This window comes from Malaclemys terrapin, chromosome 7, assembly GCF_027887155.1.
Source record: "Malaclemys terrapin pileata isolate rMalTer1 chromosome 7, rMalTer1.hap1, whole genome shotgun sequence".
Taxonomy (NCBI): domain Eukaryota; kingdom Metazoa; phylum Chordata; order Testudines; family Emydidae; genus Malaclemys; species Malaclemys terrapin.
In genome coordinates this window covers 24,853,708-24,872,264 of record NC_071511.1, presented here as the reverse complement: position 1 = coordinate 24,872,264, position 18,557 = coordinate 24,853,708, and the positions used below count along the sequence as shown (strand labels likewise).

Below are 18,557 nucleotides of genomic sequence, written 5' to 3'. Positions count from 1 at the left end.
TTTGCTGCTTTTACAGATCCAGACTAACACGGCTACACTTCTGATACTTGACAGCATAAGCAACAGCGGCATCCAGGCTCTGGTCTGTACCCCTAGCCAGGCCAGTTAGCCCAGGTTTAAAGCACCACCAAACTTAGGCCTGGTCTACACTACGGGTTTAGGTCGACTTTAGCAGCGTTAAACCGAATTAAGCCTGGACACGTCCACACGACGAAGCCCTTTCTTTCGACTTAAAGAGTCCTTTAAACCGGTTTCTTTACACCACCTCCGACGAGGGGATTAGCGATAAAACCGGCCTTTGCGGGTCAGAATTGGGGTAGTGTGGACGGAATTCGACATTATTGGCCTCCGGGAGCTATCCCACAGTGCTTCATTGTGACCGCTCTGGACAGCACTCTCAACTCAGATGCACTGACCAGGTAGACAGGAAAAGACCCGCGAATGTTTGAATTTCATTTCCTGTTTGCCCAGCGTGGAGAGCACAGGTGACCACGCAGAGCTCATCAGCACAGGTAACCATGATGGAGTCCCAGGATCGCAAAAGAGCTCCAGCATGGACCGAACGGGAGGTACGAGATCTGCTCGCCATATGGGGAGATGAAGCAGTGATAGCTGAACTCCGTAGCAGTAAAAGAAATGGAAAAGTATTAGAAAAGATCTCCAAGGCCATGAAGGACCGAGGCCATAACAGGGACACACAGCAGTGCCGCGTGAAAATTAAGGAGCTACGGCAAGCTTACCACAAAGCCAGAGAAGCAAACGGAAGGTCCGGGGCAGAGCCGCAAACTTGCCGCTACTACGCGGAGCTGCATGCGATCCTAGGGGGTGCAGCCACCACTACCCCAACCGTGTGCTATGACTCTCTCACTGGAGAAACACACAGGGAAGACGGTTCGGGGAACGAGGAAGATGAGGATGGAGGTACTGTAGGTAGCTCACAGCAGCAAGGAAGCGGAGAAACCGGTTTCCCCAACAGCCAGGATATGTTTGTGACCCTGGACCTGGAACCAGTAACCCCCGAACTCACCCAAGACCCTCAGGGCACACAGGAGACCTCTGGTGAGTGTAACTTTGTAAATATTTGTAAACATTACAAAAAAAAAAGCAAGCGTGTTTAATGATTAATTTGCCCTGGCAATCGCGGCCAGTACATCTACTGGAAAAGTCTGTTAACGTGTATGGGGATGGAGTGGAAATCCTCCAGGGACATCTCCAGAAAGCTCTCCTGGTTGAAATGGGGTGATTTTATTAAGGGGACATTCAGAGGCGCCCGTTCCTGCTCTTCTGACCAGAAATGTTCCCCGCTGTTAACCACGCGGTGGGGGGAGGGGTGAAGTGATCATCCCAGAGAATCGTGTGTGTGTGTGGGGGGGTGGTTTACTTGTGTTTGTGCCGCATGTTAACCGGGAAACCGCAGCCCCTCCTTTTACATTGAAACCCCATTTTAAATGGACAACCCAATTCATCCTTGATATGGGAAATGCGCTGCTGTTTGCAACCTTTCCCACATGTTAAGAAGGTTAAAAAAGCCAAAACACTGTGGCCTACCATGGCTGTCTGCAAGCCGAAATATGCGACCTTGTAATGAAAGAGTGTACCCATTGTTCTCTAAAATGTGTCTTTTTTAACCACCTCTCCCTTCTCCTCCACCAGCTGCAAATGTTTCTCCTTCGCAGAGGCTCGTGAACATTAGAAAGAGAAAACGTAGGACGAGGGACGATATGTTCACGGAGCTGCAGATGTCCTCCCACGCTGATAGAGCACAGCAGAATGCGTGGAGGCAGTCAATGTCGGAGATGAGAAAAGCCCAATATGAACGAGAGGAGAGGTGGCGGGCTGAATCGCGGGATGAACAGAGCAAGTGGCGGGCTGAAGACGATAGGTGGCGTCAGCTTGCAGACAGACGGCAAGAGGCAATGCTCCGTCTGCTGGAGCATCAAACTGATATGCTCGAGCGTATGGTTGAGTTGCAGGAAAGGCAGCAGGAGCAGAGACCGCCGCTACAGCCCCTGTGTAACCAACAGCCCTCCTCCCCAAGTTCCATAGCCTCCTCACCAAGACGCCCAAGAACACGGTGGGGGGGCCTCCGTCCACCCAGTCACTCCACCCCAGATGATCGCCCAAGCATCAGAAGGCTGGCCTTCAATAAGAGTTAAAGTTTTAAAATGCAGTGTGTCCTTTTCCATCCCTCCTCCCCCACCCATCCCAGGCTACCTTGGCAATTATCCCCCTACTTCTGTGAGGAACTAATAAAGAATGCATGAATGTGAAAAAACAATGACTTTATTGCCTCTGCAAGCGGTGCTCGAATTGGGGAGGGGACGGTGGGGTGGGGTGGTTGGTTTACAGGGAAGTAGAGTGAACTGGGTCGGGGGGGGGGGTTGGAGGGTTCATCAAGGAGAAACAAACAGAAGTTTCACACAGTAGCCTGGCCAGTCACAAAACTCGTTTTCAAAGCTTCTCTGATGCGCACCGCGCCCTGCTGTGCTCCTCTAACCGCCCTGGTGTCTGGCTGCGCGTAATCAGCGGCCAGGCGAGTTGCCTCAACCTCCCACCCCGCCATAAAGGTCTCCCCCTTACTCTCACAGATATTGTGGAGCGCACAGCAAGCAGCAATAACAATGGGGATATTCTTTTCGCTGAGGTCTGAGCGAGTCAGTAAGCTGCGCCAGTGCGCTTTTAAACGGCCAAATGCACATTCCACCACCATTTGGCACTTGCTCAGCCTGTAGTTGAACAGGTCCTGACTCCTGTCCAGGCTGCCTGTGTACGGCTTCATGAGCCATGGCATTAAGGGATAGGCTGGGTCCCCAAGGATCACGATAGGCATTTCAACATCCCCAATGGTCACTTTCTGGTCCGGGAAGAAAGTCCCTTCCTCCAGCTTTCGAAACAGAGCAGAGTTCCTGAAGACGCGAGCATCATGTACCTTTCCCGGCCATCCCACGTTGATGTTGGTGAAACGTTCCTTGTGATCCACCAGGGCTTGCAGCAGCATTGAAAAGTACCCCTTGCGGTTTACGTAGTCGGTGGCTTGGTGCTCCGGTGACAAGATAGGGATATGGGTTCCGTCTATGGCCCCGCCACAGTTTGGGAATCCCATTTCAGCAAAACCATCCACTATTGACTGCACGTTGCCCAGAGTCACTACCCTTGCTATCACCAGGTCTTTCATTGCCCTGGCAAATTGGATCACAGCAGCCCCCACCGTAGATTTGCCCACTCCAAATTGATTCCCGACTGACCGGTAGCTGTCTGGCGTTGCAAGCTTCCACAGGGCTATCGCCACTCGCTTCTCAATTGTGAGGGCTGCTCTCATCTTGGTATCCTGGCGTTTCAGGGCAGGGGAAAGCAAGTCACAAAGTTCCATGAAAGTGCCCTTACGCATGCGAAAGTTTCGCAGCCACTGGGAATCGTCCCATACCTGCAGCACGATGCGGTCCCACCAGTCTGTGCTTGTTTCCCGGGCCCAGAATCGGCGTTCCACGGCATGAACCTGCCCCAGTGACACCATGATTTCCACATTGCTGGGGCCTGTGCCTTGTGAGAGGTCTATGTCCATGTCAATTTCCTCATCACTCTCGTCGCCGCGCTGCAATCGCCTCCTCGGCTGGTCCGGGTTTCGCCTTGGCATGTCCTGGCTCTGCATATACACCAGGACAATGCGCGTGGTGTTCATAGTGCTCATAATTGCCGCGGTGATCTGAGCGGGCTCCATGATCCCAGTGCTAGCTATGGCGCCTGGTCAGAAAAAAGGCGCGAAAGTAGTATCTGATGGACCAGGAGAAGGAGGGAGGGCGGGAGGGAGGGAGGGCCGAGTGACGACATGGCGTACAGGTACAGGAACAGGGAGAAACACAAACAACTGTCACACAGAGTGGTCCCCCCAAAGATTAAACTGAAAACCCTGGGCTTAGCAGGCCATTGATTTCACGGAGGAAGGGGAAGCAAATGAATACAGAACAAATCTATTTTTTACATCTTAAGCTGGCAGCCGACGGTGCAGCATGAGTGATAGCCTCTCCAGTACGATGATGATGGATACCAATCATAATATACCATCATCTGCCAAAAGGCAAGGGGCTGCTGCTGTGTAGCAATGCAGCCCCACATCTGCCAGCCCCACGTCCGCCAGCACCCAGCATTGCCCTCGGCCTCTTCTGGGTGCTTAGCAGACAATACTGGGCAATGGGCAATTGGCAGAAAATAGTATATTACGATTGGTAGCCATCATCATCGAAACATGTCTGCCCAGGTGGCCATGATTGACAGCCACTCCAGTATGACGACGACGGGTACCAGTCATAATATACCATCTCCTACCAAAGGGCAAGGGGCTGGTGCAATGCAGCCCTACGGCTGCCAGCCCCACAGCTATCACTCATGCTACACCGTCTACCGCCAAAAGGCAGTTAGCAGCTGCTGCTGTGTAGCAATGCAGTCCCACGTCTGCCGGCACCCAGAGGACATATGGTGACGGTGAGCTCAGCTGAGCTGAGCGGGTTCCATGCTTGCCGTGGTATGTTGTCTGCACAGGTAACCCAGGTAAAAAGGCGCAAATCTATTGTCTGCCGTTGCTGTGACGAGGGGGGAGGGGCCTGACGACATGTACCCAGAACCGCCCGCGACACTGTTTTGCATCATCCGGGCATTGGGATCTCAACCCAGAATTCAAAGAAAAGGCGCGAACCGCTTCTCGGCTCTCTGAGCTGTGGCGCAAACGTAGTATCTGACGGACTAGGGGAAGGAGGGAGGGCGGGCCGAGTGACGACATGGCGTACAGGCACAGGGAATTAAAATCAAGAACGGTGGCTGTGCATCAGGGAGAGACACAAACAACTGTCACACAGAATGGTCCCCCCCAAAGATTAAACTGAAAACCCTGGGTTTAGCAGGCCGTTGATTTGACGGAGGGAGGGGGAAGCAAATGAATACAGAGCAAATCTATTTTTTACATCTTAAGACGACGGTGCAGGGTGACTGATAGCCCTCGGCATCTTTCTGGGTGCTTGGCAGCAAATACGGGGCGGTGTATGACGATGGTCTTCAGGCCTATTGCACGATCGGCTGCTCAGGGAAGACTCTGCTAACGTGTGATGACCCGACTTGTAATAGGCCGGTTAACAGTCATAATACACCATCTACTGCCAAAAGGCAAGCCCCACGGCTGCCAGCACCCAGATCGCCGATGAAGGCTACCAGTCTACTGCACCGTCTACTTCCAAAAGGCAGTTAGCAGCTGCTGCTGTGTAGCAATGCAGTCCCACGTCTGCCGGCACCCAGAGGACATATGGTGACGGTGAGCTCAGCTGAGCTGAGCGGGCTCCATGTTGTCTGCACAGGTAACCCAGGTAACCCAGGTAAAAAGGCGCGAATCTATTGTCTGCCGTTGCTGTGACGGGGGAGGGAGGGGCCTGACGACATGTACCCAGAACCGCCCGCGACACTGTTTTGCATCATCCGGGCATTGGGATCTCAACCCAGAATTCCAAGGGGCGGCGGAGACTGCGGGAACTGTGGGATAGCTACCCATAGTGCAATGCTCCGGAAGTCGACGCTAGCCTTGTACTGTGGACGCGGTCCGCCGACTAGAGCACCTAGAGCATTTTATGTGTGGACACACACAATCGGCTGTATACAACCGATTTCAATAAAACCGGCTTCTATAAATTCGAACTAATTTCATAGTGTAGACATACCCTTAGTTGAGGGAATTGTGTGTTGTGAATAGAAGGGGGTTGGGGCAACACCTGAATAAGAGCACCCTGCAGTGAAGACATGGATACACCCATGCAAACCTATCAAAGCCAACGGGGTTTCACAAGCATAACCAATGGAGGAATGTGGCCAATTGCTATATAATATTTTTAAAAACGATCATATAAAACACAATACCTCATGAGATACCATATCAAATTGTCCAAAAAGTTGACCCATGGTAATGGATTTTGGATTCACAGTTCTAAAAATTACTTTTTCTTCTTCACCATATTCACGTTCATTCATAAGGGTTAGTGTATCCGCCAACAACTGCAGAACTTTGGTTTTCCCAGAAAAAGGCTCTCCGACAAGCATAAAGCTATGGATAAAAGAAAATTATTATTAAAAATCTTAACTTCATCAAATTTAGACTTTATGGCACTGATCCAGCCAATTGGCCTCAATGGGGACTACTCATGCTTAATATTAAGCACATGCTTAAGTGGATCTGACTCTATATGTATCAAAAATTATAGTGTGGAATGTATTACATCATTGATTCAGTGATTAGGAACTATGTTTTTAGGAGGTCAATACAAAAATATATGTGCTTGCATTGCTATTACCACAGTTACCCATACCAATCAAGTATTTTATAAGCCCAAAATAACCAGTTAGGAGTCTAAATGGTAATTTGTGTATGCAAATACTTGATTTGCTCATGCAACTGCATATATTTGGTCGCACAATTAAAATATGTAAATGGACCCAGTTGGACTCTGCAGCAGCAGGGATTCACACTAGTGCATTTATTTGCAGAATTGGGCCTACACTTACTTTCTAATTTTCTTTGCTGTCTCAGAAAGATTATCATAAAATTCTAGAAGACAAAGATAGATAAGGAACCTGCACTAAAACAAAAATCTTCAGTCACAACTCAAAATAAGTTTGTTAATTTCATCCCATTTCAGGGTATTTTAAAGGACTAACTAGTCAATGTCTGCAAAGAGTTTTGAATATGCAAAGCCGTACATTAGAGCTAAGTATATGTTTATATTTCTTGTGAGGTACCATACAAATCTTACCATCATATACTTGCTGCTCAAAAAAAGGGAAAGACTAAAATGGCAGAGATCTGGTGGGCTAATTTTAATACAGGCAAGTTTTTATAGCTACAACTCCTCTCCACAACCTGGGCCCAAACTGCAAACATTAAACAGGCAAAATTGCTACAGAACTCAAAGGAAGCATTGGATCAAATACGCCTGGCTTCAGAGACTCCACTTTCTTGGGAACCAAATTTGCATTAAAAATTAGGATATCCAAATGTACCAATATAAAAATTCTGCAGCATACAGAGACCCTTGGGATTTTCTATATTTGATTTAAATAATCACTGTTTGTCTTTCTTAAAAGTGGAAATAATTTCTTAGTCTATTTCCATAAATATTCTCTATTGGCTATTACAAAAAAATATAATTACAACCTGTAGTACTTGTGAAATAGGCACTTGTAATCTTACCCATGTCTAACAATCATCATTTCATAGGTCTGTATCATTTTTTCAATGAAAACTTTAACAGGCTGGATATTATTTATAACACAGCATTCATTGGCACATTCCAGAAAATCCTAAAATCAAAACAAAATAAAACCTTTTCATATGATAACAGTCTTTAAAAAATAATATTTTCACGGTTACATATTCCATAGGTTACCACAATCCTTTATAAAGCCATATAATTTTATTCATGAATAAAAGGAACATATATAATTCATCATTCCATATTCAGATTATTGCCTCTAAAACAACTTCCACCCCACCCTCAGTATGTTTTATTACATTTGTGGATAACAGACTCAAATTCATTAATTACTGAATCCTCTGGGATTAGGCTAAAGAAAACTAAGAGCACCTGACTTCTGAATGAGAGTGTCCACACAAGGGTTTAACTATAATGCTTTAGCTTCACATTTTAACATTCATCTTAACTTTCCTGAAAGTTCCTAAGTAAACATGCCCTGGACTAGAGCACTATTTACTGACGTGCAGAATTTAAGATGCTGTGACTTAAACAAAATATTGTTACTTTAGTCAAATATAAGGCTAACTTTTCAACTTCTCTATTGGGATATTAATGGCCTTTAGTGATGTTTCTGTTTCTCATGTATATAATAGTGACTTGGCTTATCCAATACAAAGAAATCCTCTCTATCTCAAAGCCTAATACTGAGCGCTGCACTAGAAAATAAGATTGCCCCATCTATGCTGTTCAGAAGTGCAAAAAATCCACACCCACCCTGAGCAACGTAGTTAAGCTGAAATAAGTTGCCGTGTAGACAGCACTTGGTTGATGGAATAATTTTCCATTGGCAAAGCTACCATCTCTTGAGGAGGTGGATTTACAAGAACAGTGAGAGAATCCCTCCCGTCACTGGAGTAAATTTCTACACTGAAGTGCTGCAGCTGTGCCGCTGTAGTGTTTAAACTGTAGACCCCTACAAAAAGAGCTAATGATCCTGTGTTGTAACTGCACACAGAAGGTATTGTGTGGGTAAGGAAAACAAAATCTTCACCTTCTTTATTGAACATCTGCCTCTGCTTACACCCCACCCGTTCCAATTACTGTATTGTGGAAGCAGGGCTTTCCCTAGCCATTTTGGTGCCCTACACAGCCTCCCCGTGGGGGGGCTGTGTGGGGCCCCAGGCCTCCGCAGGGGGGCTGGCCCCAGGCCTCAGCGGGAAGAGGGCTTGGGGGCAGGGGGAAAACCGTCCCCCGGACCCAGCCTGCTCCGCTCTGCTCCCCTGGCTCCTGGACAGGGGGGAACTGGCCCCCAGCACTCACCAGGGGAGTGGTGCAGGCTCGGGCCAGGTCACTCTACTTACCATGCGGTGAGTGCAGGCCCGTCCCCTGCAGCAGTCCTCCGGGGAGTGGGGGGGGGGGGCTCGGGCAGAGCAGGGTGGGGGCTTTGGGGAAAGGACAAAGTAGGGGCGGGAAGAGACGGGGCTGGGGCTGGAGCATTACGCAGCTGCACAGGCAACAGGAAATGTGGTGCCCCAAATTCCCTGGTGCCCTATGCAGCTGCGTACTTTGCGTATGGGTAAGGACGGCCCTGTATGGAAGATATTAGAAGACAAGTATTTCCCCTTCTGCCAAGGTTGTTCTGGTGTATTGAAAACACATGGTTTACATTATCATAATAGAAGCATGTGCATTTCATGAACCTACAATAAGTTGAGTTTGCAGCAGTACAACCTTCCAGGTTCACTAGGAATTTCAGGTTTCCACAAAATTCAGAACTTCAGAGTGAACTTATGTGAAGTCTTCTAGGAAAAGATATCAGCTTGATTTCCACCTGCATTTTATTTTTTTTCTTTTGGTGGGAAGGAAGGGGATTGGGAGGCCAGCTACCTCACCCAGTCCCTGAAAGGGGAAGCAGGCAGCCTGGCCATCTCTGTCCTCACTATCCCACTGCAGAAGAACAAGAAGAGTTAACTAATCATGGCAAAATTCACCATGTCTAATAACTTGTAAAACCCCAAAGGCTAGGGAGGGAACCAGCAAGTCACAAAAGACACTAAAATCCAGGGGAAGTGGGATGGATTTCATACTGGTATACACCCAAAAAGGCTGTTTAAGGTAAAAGGAGTCCTGGGATTTGTTAGGGGCTGAGGTATAAATTGGCCAAAACTACAAAGACAAATCCAAACCTGCAACTGATGAGAGACTCAAGACTGGTTTTGGGTTCAAAAGAAAACCAAGTGAATTTCGTTTGGTACAAATTCCATTTCACAGGGCTTCATTTTGCAATTAGAAATAGAGTACTGCATTAATTACAAATGATGCAATGCCATGAGTATTAGTGAAAAAAGTTACCTTAAAAATGTACTTACATTGTAGTCTGCTTCAGGAAGCTTAACACCAGGAAACAAATCACTAGTTATACCCATGAACAGAGGTATATCATGTGACAAAAATTTAGGCTCATTAACATCCTTAATTGATCTAAGAAGCTAAAGAAAACAAATACATAAGTTTACAGAAAATGAGTGTTCTGATTTACATGCTGACTATAGAAATACAAATAAAATCAGTCTGCACAATGTGAATCATAGGGTTAGAAGGAACCGCAAGGGTCATCTAGTGACCCTGTCAAGATGCAGGATTTGTTGTGTCTCAACGATCCAAGAGAGAGGGCTATCCCACCTCCTTTTGAAAACCTCCAGTGAAGAAGCTTCCACAACCCTGCTGAGGGAGTCTGTTTCATTGTCCTACTGTTCTTACAGTTAGGAAGTTTCTCCTGAGATTTACTCTAAAACTGAACTATATGCTAATGTGTGAGGTGTAAGGTTAAGATTTTGTCACAGTTATTTTTAGTAAAAGTCATGAACAGGTTGTGGGCAATAAACAAAAATTCACAGAAGCCCGTGACCTGTCTGTGACTGTCACTAAAAATAAAGGGGAGGAACACTGACACCTCCAGTTCCTGCTGCCCATGGCTGACAGCTCCAGGTCCGCTGTCCGCGGAGGCAGCTGACAGCTGTGAGGTCCCTGCCACCCGTAGCAGCTGACAGCTGTGGAGCCCCTGCTGTCCATGGTGGCTCAGAGCTCCAGGGCCCCACACCGCATGCAGCAGCTGACAGCTCCGGCCCTGCCATCGCAGGAAAATATCTCAAAGATCTCTGAAAGTCATTGAATCAGTGACAAAATCTTAACCTTAAAATGTAACGTAAGTTATATAGCAGTGAGTGCTAGGCTTCACTAAGAGGCAGAAGTCCCTGTAATGAGTGAAGATGCATCAAGCAGGGCATTTCCTGAAATTGTGTTAGGGGATCTGATGGAGCACCCCAAATGCTCTCCACTGCCTCTCATGACTATTACAGTATTGCCATCTCTCTGCAATTCCTTCCCCGGTTTAACACTTTTGAAGACCCCACCCTCTTCCATCATTAATGCAGCAATGAAGAGGGAGAGTTCCTGAACTGATGCTGCTAGGAAGCGGAGCAGGCTATGTCTCCCTTTACATCGTCTCCTCTAATCTTGGCTCTGAAAAACATTAATGGCTATGTTAAGTAAACACATAGACCAAACCCTGGAATCACTGAAGTGTTTCAGAAAGTATGGACTAAATTTTTAACTTGGGCCAAACCATGCATCAATAATTTGGCCTTACAAAGAATTCAATGTAAACATAACTCATATCAATGTTGGAAGGTCCTTAAGGTGTATCCAGGAGCTCCAATAGCTCCCTTCCACACCAGTCTCGCGTTGGGGGTGTGGCGCATGGCCAGAAAGGGTTAAGCGTCCTGCAGGATAAATGACTCAAATTCAACCCTTAAAGACATGGGGAGATAATGTTTGTATTTTCATGTATTTACATATATATGTGTAGTGGCCAACAATATAATCAACAGTCCCTGTCTATGCTGTATTCTGTTAATTCAGAGATCAAAAGAACATCCTAGCATTTAAATGAACTGTAAACATGGGATATTGCTGTATTCATCTCTCTTTGAAATGTATAGCTGATCATCTGCGAAATGATGAAAAACAGGCAATTGCCTTATGTTAATTCGTGTAGCTAAGTACCAGGGATGGACCTACTTCAAAGTCACCCTGATTACCTATTGTAAGCAAAGGGACTCCGACCTGTCAAAGAAGGCTTGAAATTGTATAAAAGATCCCTGGGTCCTGATCCTATCATCTCAGATCTGCTTGGGGTTTCATGCAGGGGAAGCCTAAGCCACAAGGACTGAGATCCCAGTTCTGACTGGACCACTCTGAAGTTAAACATTGGACTATAACTTATAGACTAAATTCTAAAAGAACTCTTTGCAACTACAAAGCTCACCATCTCTGCGATGGATCTAAATCTCAAGATTGACTCATGTCTATATGTCTATTGATCTTTTAACCATACTCTCTCTCTCTTTTCTTTTTTAGTAAATTTTAGTTTAGTTAATAAGGATTGGCTGCAAGCGTGTATTTGGGTAAGATCTGGAGTATTCATTAAGCTGGGAGGTAATGTGCCCAATCCTTTGGGATTGGTAGAACCTTTTCTTTATATGGTGAATAAGATTTTCATTAATCCTCATCATATCTGACTTGGGTAACTAGGTGGAAGCCTGAGGTTGGGTTACTTTAAGGGAACTGTGTTTTTGACTTCTGAGTAACCAGTCAGGTATAACAGAAGCTGTTTAGCGCTGGCTTGGTAAATCTAAGTATTAGAATATCCACCAGCTTTGGGGATTGTCTGCCCCATTCTTTGCAGTTCATCCAAATTGAGTGACCTCAGCTGGTTCCCCTGCGATCCCAGTCATGATATCACACTTTATCCTTTGCATTTATATCAGATATTTCATTGGAGGATGTTTCAGTGCTTTCCAAACATCAGTTAATTAGGCACCAGTTCCATAATGACAGCTAGAAAAGGTGTTTCACAGAGTTTACGGCCAGAAGATCACCTAGTCAGACCTGATGCACATCACAGGCCATCAAAATTCACCCAAATACACCTGTATCTTTTACATCCATTTTTTCCTTATCAAGAATTTCAATTCATCCTCTCAGTTAAAACTCAGTTCTGAAACTAGTTTTTATTTACATCTTAGATAATAATACTTAGCACTTAGTGGTTTACATTTAGAAAGTGCTATAAAATATGAAATAGTTTATCTTTCATAATAGCCTTCTGAAGTAGATAATTAATGGGCGATACATGACTCCCGCATTTGTGGAGGCTGGGCACGAGGGCCGGAAGCTCCCTAGAAGGGGGGGCCAGGCCCCCTGCTCCACCGAGGCCCGCCCCACTCGGTCTCCTCTCCCTAAGGCCCCTCCCATGCTCCACCCCATCCCCAAGGCCCTGCCCCCCCGAGGGCCTTCCCGCCTGCTGCTCGAGCCTCTTCTCCCCTCCCCACCTGTTCTCCCTCTCCCCCAAGACCCCCTGCCCATCGCTCGCACCTTTTCACACCTCCCACAAGGCCCCCGCGCCCACTGGGGATGGAGAGGCGCAAGTGGCAGGTGGGGGGGGCCCTCAGGGGAAGAGCGGGGACAGGAAGAGATGAAGCGGGGGAGGGAAGAGGAGCTGTGAGGGCGGGGCCACGGGGGAAGAGGACAAGCTGGAGCAGGGCCTCAGAGCGGAGTGTGGGCAGGGATACGGCTCAGGCACCCTTTCAGCAGTGGGCAATGGGCCAGTGTGCCTCCAAAGGGAGGTGCACTGCATCCTGTTTGGGGAGGCTTAGACTCCCCAGGTACCTATACCTGCTTGCGATGATTCTTATCCCCAATTTACAGATAGAGAAACTGAGACAGAGTGGTTCAATGACTTCAGCAGGCAATACTGTGAGGCAGTGGCACAGCTGGGTTCAAAACTCTGAAATACTTGACTCAGTGAAATCTACTATGTTACCTGAGGGACTTACCAATATATCTTCATTCTCCTGTGGGAATTTCAGTTTTAGGTTGCCAGCAGCCACTAATACAGCTTTAACAGCACGCATACCATAGTCATAATGGAACTGCGAGGAAAGTTGCTCTGAACAAAGTCTGTAGGTCATTACTATCTTCACTGATAATGGCTTGGCATTCAGAAATCCGTATGAGTAGAGAGAGATTTCTGCTATCAGAGCATAGTTGGGTACCATCATAGCTACTGTTCGGAAAAGAACCTGAAATGCATATTGCAGAAAATATGCTTAAAACGTTTAGAAGAAGAACAAAAGAATTCCTGTAACTCTGATTTGCACTCAATATGTATAGATACTGCAACATAAAAGTTCTTGTAGTAACAGTATTACCAATCTTTGAAGACAAGATCCATGACTCATTAAGAGCCAAACACAAGCAAGTTGCCTATGTGGCCCTCATTACACATAACATTATTCACCAGAACAACAAGGAGTGCGGTGGCACCTTAAAGACCAACAGCTTTATTTGGGCATAAGCTTTCGTGGGTAAAAAAAACTCACTTCTTCAGATGCAGGTTCACTTCTCAAGTGAGGTTTTTTACCCACGAAAGCTTATGCCCAAATAAATCTGTTAGTCTTTAAGGTGCCACCGGACTCCTTGTTGTTTTTGTGGATACAGACTAACATGGCTATCACCTGATATTTGATATTATTAACCAGATTACCCTGCTTTAACTTCCTCCTCCTCCATCTCCTTGCTTTCAAGAGAACAGAGACTGCTCACTGTGTGCCACCTATACGCCAAACACACCTGAACGGCAGAAAAGGATGTGGGAGAAAGAGATGGGACACATGGTAGATGGGAGAGTATACTGCATCCCCTGAAGGAGTGTAGCAGTGAGTATGTGTAGGAGCAGGATTTTATAATTGTACTATGAGAATTAATGTATGATTTGATTTCATCTTTCCAGCCACCCTTTTTGAAAAGCAGAAAGGAATGATCCTCTGGGACATTGGTAGAAATGCAGTTGAGAGACTGCCAGTGTCTGTATGTTAAGGCAGGGACAGACCAGAACAATCCTTATGACTGATTATGGTCACCCTTTACTTTTAGAATAAATTATAATGTCTACTATGGTTTCCTATATGTATTACAAATTAGGCACTCTAGTTAAATATACACTTCTTTGTTTTAAGGTTTAGTAAGTAAGAGACAAGATCTTGTATTGTGTTTATGTTAATGAGATTAGAGGAATGTTGAAGGCCCGGGCCTCAGTGTGAATTGTTTTGATTATAAGATTTAGGAAGGCTTAATTTACAATGTCTTTTGCTCAATATAAAATGCCTCTGTATTCTCAAAGGTCTCTGTAAAAGACTGTTTGTGTAAATGAGGAATGTATGCATCAGGAAAAGATAAGGTGTGAAGGCCTTGTTATAGCCAGATGATCAAGGAAGAAGGAGTGAAGAGACTTAACCATCAACGCACATCCATAATGAAGAAAGGGCAGATTGATGACCCTGAGATAAGGCTGGCACTCCTAAAGACAGGACAATTGATTAAATCGTAACCAGGACAGGATGACCCTCTCGGAGGTGTACTGGAATTAGGGTGACCAGACATCCCGATTTTATCGGGACTGTCCCGATATTTGCTTGTTTGTCCCACGTCCTGACCAATGTTAGGTCGGGACACTGGACAAACAAGCAAGGCTCCCGCACACAGGCGGAGCCCGGAAGGGTTCGCCCGCCCTGCCCCAACTCCGCCCCCTCCTTCCCCCATTGGATCCCTCCCCAAATCCCCGCCCCCTCACTGCCCCATTGGCTCCCTCCCCAAATCCCCGCCTCTTCCAAAGCACGCCATGCCCGGGAGACACAGGGGAGCGTGGGGCCGGGGTGAATGTGAGTCCAAGTCTGGCCTGGCCCCAAGCAGGCAAGACTTGGGCGTGGTACCTGGAGGGAGAGTAGGGGGGCGGCCCACGGGGCCAGGCGGCGGCTGTTCTCCCCACCTGGCCAGCGGGACTTGGGAGCAGCCGCTGCTGCAGCTCCCCCTGCCGCGGGGGGAGGAAGCGGCCGCTGACCAAGCAAGTGGTGCTCGGCGGCTGCAGCTCTGGCGCCTGGGCCCAAACCCTCTGAGCCCGGGCCTGCTGCGTCAACCCAGCGCGCACGCTGCGCCCAGCCCCTGGCCAGTCGCGTCTGGGCTGGCTGCCCAGCTGGTGCAATCCCGCGGGCGGCCCCGGGGTGGAGGCATTGGCAGCCCTGTTCATTCCCCTGCGGGACCCAAGCGGGATGGGGGGGCTGGGGCCTGCTGCCCCCACTCCGGGGCCACCCGGGGATTACACCAGCTGGGCAGCCAGCCCAGACGCAACTGACCAGGGGCTGGGTGTGCACAGTGTGCGCGCTGGGTCCCCGTAGCAGGCCTGGGCTCCGGGGGTTCGTGGGCGCCAGAGCAGCAGCCGCCGAGTGCCACGTGCTTGGCCAGCAGCTGCTTCCTCCCCCCGCGGCAGTGGGAGCTGCAGCAGCGGCTGCTCCCGAGTCCCGCTGCCCAGGTGGGGAGAACAGCCGCTGCCTGGCCCTGCGGGCCGCCGCCCTACTCTCCCTCCAGGTACCGTGCCCGAGTCCTGCCTGCTCAGGGCCAGGCCGGACTCACTCACCCCGGCCCCGCGCTCCCCTGCGTCTCCCAGGCCTCCCTCCAGCACTTGCGGAGGGAGGAGGAATGGGGGGGGGGTTTTTTTTTGCTCTGCCGCCTTTTTTTTTTTCTTTCTTTCTTTGCCCGACCCCCTGCGTCCCGATATTTGACCTCAGTGATCTGGTCACCCTAACTGGAATGTTTACATCAAAAGATAACACCAATTAAGAAGTAACCAGTCAGAAACTGACACAGCAAAATCCATAGACTTCAACAGAGAAAAAAAGACTATAAGAACAGGGTGCTTTGCCATGGGACTTTGGGTTCGTCTTGCCACACTCCAGGAGCATTGGATCGCGACCAACAGAGCCCGGCTGCCCTCTGCGACTAATGTGGCTGGCCACTAGATCGATCCAGACTCTGGCAGGAGTGTGTGTGTGTGTGTGTGTGTGTGTGTGTGTGTGTGTGTGTGTGTGTAAAGCATATGCTAACTGCTGTATTCTCAATAAATGTGGCGTTTTTGCCTTCTCCTGTATAAAAGATCCCATGTGCTTTGTATAGAATAAGACATGCTCACTGCTGACTAGAGCATTCCTGAATGAATTCTGCCTTCCTGAGGTAGAATTCCTCCCTGAGCTCCCTTTGAGGCAACATGGCTCTGTCCCTTCTCAATTTGGTGCTGTGACTTAAAGGGAAAATAGAACCGCAATGCTGCTATCGAGACATCTTCACTTTGCTGAAGCCATGTCTCACCACTGAAACAGGAGCACTGGCATAAACAAATATAATAGCAAATATTTGCAACTGGTAGTTTGTATACAGTCATCATCACATGATCTAGTCAAATTGCTCTAGCACTGCTTCTGAATAAATCTCCATTCTAAGTTATTTTTAAGCACATTTTCTTAAAATATTTGGATTTAATATAAACACTACTTTAAAAGCATATAGGGCCAAATCCTGCAGTCCCCTTTCCCCAGCTAAACAACCCTCACTGAAGGGTTTGGCCCACCACAAATAAAAGCAAAAATAATAATAATTAGTAAAACTTTTGTTCATAACAGCAGAAAAACTGATTAAAAACCTTCAGGGAGAACAAACTGGTTTGAATAAATTAAAAAAAAAATGAAACCTGACAAATATGTTGCATATGAAATACAAAATTTAAAAATATAAATTGTTTATATTGTAGATGCCACATTCTGGGGCAACTCCAGCAGTGAATTTGGCACTCGGTTTCTTAAATGCACTATTAAGTGAATATGCTTATTTTATTATTTTACCTTGAGGTTGTCTGGCAGTTCAGAACGTCCTGCATAACCTGGATTCATGGTAATAGCTACAAAACAGTTGGGATTGAGCTTCAGTTCAGTCCCTTCAAAAATAAATGTTTCCATCTTCAACTGTATGGCTCGCTGAATGCAAAGGATCTGCTGAGCCACCACAGACAGTACTTCCAGCTCAATTCGATTAAATTCATCAAAACAGGCCCAAGCACCTGAGGAAGCCAAACCCTTAAAAAACTGTAAAACAAAAAAGAAAGACAAAAACTGTACCCCTAACAGAGTATCGGGAAATTTAAAAGCAACAATCAGTAGTACAATGGCTTGAAATTTAATGTTGTGCAGTGAACTTATTTGCATACTTTGAATAATATTTAAGTCTACTTAGGAGGAAAGGTCAGCAGGTATATTAGGAAATTACGTCAATGGAAATCTTTCCTTGGTTTTACTGGAAGCTGAGTCAGGCCCTGGTCCTGCAAACTCCTTGTCACATAGTTAAGCTAAAGCACTGCAAGTGGTCCCATTGAAGTCAGCAGACCTTAGATTATAAACTCTTAGGGGCACGGAATCATGGGTGGGATTTTCAAAAGTGCCTATGTGAAAAGGGCATATAGCTCCCACTGAAAGTCAACACCTTTCCTCCTGAAAAAACAGATACTGATCTTAAAATGTAATTCAATTTACCTTCCCCATTGCCAGATAATCAAGGCCATCAGAACAGTTGAAGACAACACATTGTACAGCAAGAGCCTTAGCCAAGTCTTTAGTAGTCTCTGTTTTACCTGTCCCTGCTGGGCCCTCTGGAGCACCACCAAGGTTTAGATAAAAAGCTCCAATCTAAAGAATGGAAATAGTTTATGAAAATTAATAATTTAATCAAAGACTTTTTCATAATGGAAAATAATTTTATAAAGGAAAATAATTTTAAATTCAATTGTAAAGTGAAAACACTAGGTAGTTGAAAACAAATTATTGTATAAAACCGATATTTATCAGATTCATACTAAATGAAAAAGGCTAAGCTAAACATTATTTATGTCTTCAAAATACAGGAAACTCAAAGTTCGATTTGGAGTTATTCTTTATTGTAGATGCCTCAGAAAAGGGCACAATCTTATCCATTCCCGAGCAGTCCGTATCATGACTAGACATTGTATGTTATATTGGACCTGATCATGCAGCTCTTACTCAGGCAAAAAGCATTTTTAAAGTCAATGTGCCTGATCTTGCTTTCTTCTGTTCTGTACTTCCTTCTCTAAGAAGCATTTCCTTTCCCACTCATTCTTTGTGGTCTCTCTCATACTGTCTCCCTTTGCTCTACCCATGTTCTGTTGACCATCATACCCTGCCCATCCCCATATTCTATTCTCTCCCACACCATCTTTTCTTCTTTTCCTATCCCATCCTTCCCTCCAAATCTTTCTTCTCTCCCTCCCCTTAGTTCCCCCATCACCTTTATTCCTCCTCGTACTAACCCGTACTCTCTTTCTCCTCCACTCTCACCATCTCTCTTCTGCACCCCTAATCCCAGTCTTCCCAT

The 18,557-nt window shown here is 46.6% G+C and overlaps 1 protein-coding gene across 2 annotated transcripts in view; it reads right to left on the bottom strand.

Moving 5' to 3' along the window:
* The window catches only part of DNAH12 (dynein axonemal heavy chain 12), a 169,257-nt gene that overhangs the window by 97,177 nt on the left and 53,523 nt on the right, over positions 1-18,557 (bottom strand). For both annotated transcript variants that reach the window (XM_054036279.1, XM_054036278.1), the window contains exons 25-30: positions 17,702-17,854; positions 17,018-17,257; positions 13,124-13,369; positions 9,596-9,715; positions 7,223-7,332; positions 5,896-6,079 (exon numbers count right to left, since the gene is read on the bottom strand). In XM_054036279.1, the coding sequence (XP_053892254.1) occupies positions 5,896-6,079; positions 7,223-7,332; positions 9,596-9,715; positions 13,124-13,369; positions 17,018-17,257; positions 17,702-17,854 (1,053 nt within the window). The remainder of the gene's footprint in view (positions 1-5,895; positions 6,080-7,222; positions 7,333-9,595; positions 9,716-13,123; positions 13,370-17,017; positions 17,258-17,701; positions 17,855-18,557) is intronic.